Below are 4,551 nucleotides of genomic sequence, written 5' to 3'. Positions count from 1 at the left end.
CCATGGCCAATGTCTGCTCTACACATCGGCCCAGAGGCCACATTTTCAGTACTTCTGAGAAGTTGATGATGGCATCTATGAAATGGGAGGTCTTTCATCCTGAGGCAAGGGTACAAGTTCTGCCAGCCTTTTGTACCATCTGGAAACAATGCTGGGAATCATATTTGCAGGTCCAGAAATGTTATTTGATTGTTCCATGGCATGAAAGACTTAATTTGAGGCTTAGTGGAGAGAGCAGACTAAAGAAGATTTAGGAAACATGGCCCACAAGGGCAAAAAGTGCTGAGTTTGAGTAAAAATACACATTCTACACGTAGTCAGCACTCTGACAACACTGGGGGTAGGCAGAGCTGGGACCAATGTTCACAGATAATTCTCCAACTTTATTTTACCCTCCCACAGGCCAGGGTCTTGTCATAATTACCTTGCTTATACAACCATTGTTTGCATCTCCAGAGAGACAGCCATGTTTGGAAGAAAGAACACGAGTCCCCAAGTCTGAAAGGAGTCCCAAGGAGAAGGAAATGTAAGATAGTGAAAAGTGTGGAGGTTGTTTTTTGTGTGTGTGTGGTATGCAGGCCTCTCACTGCTGTGGCCTCTCCCGTTGCGGAGCACAGGCTCTGGACGCGCAGGCCCAGCGGCCATGGCTCACGGGCCCAGCCGCTCCGCAGCATGTGGGATCCTCCCGGACCGGGGCACGAACCCGCGTCCCCTGCATCGGCAGGCGGACTCCCAACCACTGCACCACCAGGGAAGCCCCAAAAGTGTGGAGTTTTGACTAAGTCAGACTTCAGTTCCAATCCTTGTTATATCATATACCATCTATGAGAACTTTACAGCTTCTCTGAGTTTCAGTGTGCATAGTTCAAGATGGTACTGATAATATCTATCCTGTTAGATTGTTATAAAAATCATTAAAACGTATGTAAAGCATTGAAAAGCTGGCTTATATTACGTATTGAATAAATGGCAAGTATCAATACCTGTAAAATGGAGGTATCTGGTAACACCCACTTTGCAATAGGTTGTGAAAAGTGGGGAAATGCTTTTGGCCTATAGCAGATGTTTAAAAAATGGTAGTTGTCAGTCCTGTCCTGCTGTGAAATAGATGTCTGACTTTCAGCAAAGTCACCTCTGCTGACAGTGAAATGGGAAGTATTTCCACTCTACTCACCCCCATAAGGACTGCAGTGGCAACTGGCAATAATCACACATGCCTCACTTGATTTTTGGAGTTGTGATAAATAAAATCACATACAATATATTGGAAGCCAGACACAGGGAACAATGTACTAGAATGAAACACATTGGGAGGCAAGGGACTTGGGTTCTAGTCTTAGTGCTGTCTTTTGCCAAGTGACTGTAAGCAAATCGCCAAGTAATCAGACCCTCGGGTGCATACACTGCTGACCTCTCAGCAGCTGTGAGAAAATGCAAATGTGAGAAATTATCACTATTGCTCCTTGAGGGTAAAGACGGTTTTCCCTTTTTAATCTTTGGAACCCAGCAAAGTCCTTGGCATATAGGGGGTACTCAATACTTTTGTTTAATGAATTATAAATTGCCCAGAAATCATATTTTTAATCATCAGTGAACTTTTTTACCCATAAGCTTATAACCTTTGGTCTCACTGTGATTGGTTGGATCCCTGGGCCTGTGTCCCAAAGTATTTGTATTCCATGTTAACCTTAACATACTCAGATATGTTATTCAGACGCAACTGAAAGCACACACACCCACAAAACCAGCAGTAAAGAGAGAAGAAAGCAGCTCTTCTGTATATGGCAGCTGTAAGGGGACGGTTTCATAATCCTACACCCAGTTTTGGTTTGGTTACCACTCCTCTAGATTCCTTATTACTCTATGTACCCATTCTACAGAATTCATCCCCAGAGTGAAGGTGGTAGCCACTGCAGAGGCTCAAGCTGCTTTCGAAGATGACTCTTCATGGGTAGTTAAGAATGTGAAAGATGCCTTACAGTTCTCCTCCTAATGGGAGATGGCAGGTGGCAAGTGGCAAGCAGAAACATGGATGAGAGTGCTGGGCTTCCTGGTGCCAAGGGAGAGCCCTTGAAGGCTTCCTGGCAGCAGAGGACATCACACGTGCCCTCCACATTACATACCGTTCCAGAATCGTTAAAGTATTTGGTCTCTGGGCTTCCCCGGTGGCGCAGTGGTTGAGAGTCCGCCTGCCAATGCAGGGGACATGGGTTCGTGCCCCGGTCCGGGAAGATCCCACATGCTGCGCGGCTGGGCCCGTGAGCCATGGCCGCTGAGCCTGTGCGTTCGGAGCCTGTGCTCCGCAACGGGAGAGGCCACAACAGTGAGAGGCCCGCGTACCGCAAAAAAAAAAAAAAAAGTATTTGGTCTCTGAGGGCTTTGGTAGAAGAGGAAAGCTTGTAGAGATTGAGAGAAGGGAAATGGAGAAGACCAAAATGCTAACAGTCACCGTCATTACGTGTGCACTGTGATAAACTGCCCTGGACCAAGGGCACTGGCAAAGGTTGGATGTTTTCCAGATCTGCCACGTATCATGTCTTCCCATCTTACTGAGGAGCATCTATGATCTTAAGTAATTTTTAATACCATCTCCCACCCACAACTCTTCTTCCTTTTTTCCTTCCCCTCTTCTCCACCCACCCCGTCGTTTCTCCCTCCCTACCCTGAAGTCCGACTAAAGGTAACCTCAGGCAAGCCTCACCCAATCACCCCAGCTGGGTTGGGTGTCCCTCTGTAGCCTTCAACTCATCGCACTGTAATTTCTGGTTTATTTATTTACTGTCCAGTTCTGAAAAGTAGGGCCTTTATCTTGTTCAGCATTTAATCTCCAAATACCCCCAACAGTGCATCACACAAAAGAAGATGCTTAACAAATGTTTATTAAGTGTACCAAGTTATACTTCTAATTTATTGCATTCCCCCCCCCCAGCTACTACAATAACTAAGCAAACAGAGTTAAATGTCAGTCTTTTTTCTTTGCACAGTAGACAAAAACTGTTGGAAAGCTAGATACCAATCAGCTATATTTTTCCCTGGTACCAGATCATCATACTGGTGAGTTCCTTCAAACCATTTAAGTATAGCATTCAGTGCTGCATAATTTGTTCAAGATCACAGAATAAAATGTAAAGTTTTTCAATTAATTTTACAAAAGCAGCAAAACTCTACAACAAAACCCTACAGGAAAAAGTAGACCAATCTCATTTATAAACATGAATTTAAGTGTATTAAACGTAACAAAACTTACCAAGATACAAAACCTAAATCCTAGTTACACAAATACAACTGCTATAGAAATAACGACCTTCTCCCCACCTAGTCTACTTATGACTCAGACAGTAGCTTTTATACCCAACTTCCCCCCACCCCACCTCTGGCTGGCCCTCACCAGGGGTGGATGCCGGCCCCAGCATTAGCATTAGCCCTGGCCCTAGCCCTCACACTGCCCCTGTCACCCTCGTCTGCCAGGGCCTCACGGTACTGCACTGGCCAGCGTTGGGGTTCTTTCTTATGGAGCTTGGCCACGAACCCCAGGACTTTCGTCTTGCTGGTTTCCAGGTCGCTTCGGGGACCCCAAGAGAATTCACATGCCGGTGGATTGGTGTGAGAAACAAGCTGGTAATTGAGGTATCTCAGCTGCACGAAATCTTCCATAATAAGCCTCCTCGGGCACCCAAAGAGGGGGTGATACTTTGAGGGACGCACCTCCAACCGACGCAGCATCTCCCAGACCTGTGCCTCCCTGGCGCTATTACCTTTCATGTAGATAAAGCCCAACATCATCATTAAAAGACCCAGTCTGGGGCCATCTCCTCCTCCTCCTCCTCAAGAGGTTTTAGTTTGTTGATCAGGATATAAGTGTGGTGCTTGCGGTCAAGCTGTTGCAGCTTGAAACCAAAGACATACCGCAGATGCTCTGCGGCCCTTGCGATGATCTCAGGGAACAGATCCTTTAAGTCTCTGATAATGTATTTCACCATCTCGGAGAGGGTGATAGGACTCTTCTTCCTGTCCTTCAACAGCAGAAACTGCACCAACTCGGCCACCGTCTGATCCGGACGGAGACGGGCCCTGCGCCGGGCCAAGATTTTGGCTGTCAAAGCCCTCGCACCTTTCAGGGTGATGGAGGGCTCCGCAGCCTCCTCCTCCCTTACAGCACCAAGATCCTCCTCGAGGCTCTCTTGCAGGAGGGGGCTCGGGGCCACCTCCTGCGAGGCGGTCAGGGCCTGGGTCTCACTGTCGTGGCCACCATCCATCTCCCCCTCCGCCCGAGGGATAGGGAGACAGACCCCCGCTCTCTGGTTTCTGCAACATGTTTTCGGGCAGGCAGGTGCAAAGCGCGTACACTGGCCGAGGGGTGTGCAAGCCGCTGCACAAACCCCGGCGGAGGGGTTGGACAGCGGCTGGGACGGCTGGAGTAGGACTAGGAGAGATGACAGAGGGGACTTAGTGGCTTCCGGGCTGCACCGCAGAGGGTTCGGGACGGCCGCAACGCCGCCGGCGCCAAAGAAGCGCGGCGAGGCCACCGCGCAGCCTCAGTGCGCGCCGGCA

General features: G+C 48.5%; 1 protein-coding gene across 1 annotated transcript; it reads right to left on the bottom strand.

Annotated features, from left to right (window-relative positions):
- Positions 1-3,189: 3,189 nt before the first annotated feature.
- MAGEF1 (MAGE family member F1) lies at positions 3,190-4,314 on the bottom strand. Its single transcript, XM_029215084.1, is given in 3 exon segments — positions 3,190-3,818; positions 3,821-4,286; positions 4,288-4,314. Coding segments are annotated over 3 exon segments (927 nt in total). The 3' UTR covers positions 3,190-3,384.
- Between the last annotated feature and the right edge of the window lie 237 nt (positions 4,315-4,551).

Source organism: Monodon monoceros, unplaced genomic scaffold (genome assembly GCF_005190385.1).
Source record: "Monodon monoceros isolate NGI ecotype Baffin Bay Population unplaced genomic scaffold, NGI_Narwhal_1 Super_Scaffold_11, whole genome shotgun sequence".
Classification (NCBI taxonomy): Eukaryota; Metazoa; Chordata; class Mammalia; order Artiodactyla; family Monodontidae; genus Monodon; species Monodon monoceros.
Note: the sequence above shows the minus strand (reverse complement) of the source record. Positions and strands in the feature narration are given on the sequence as shown.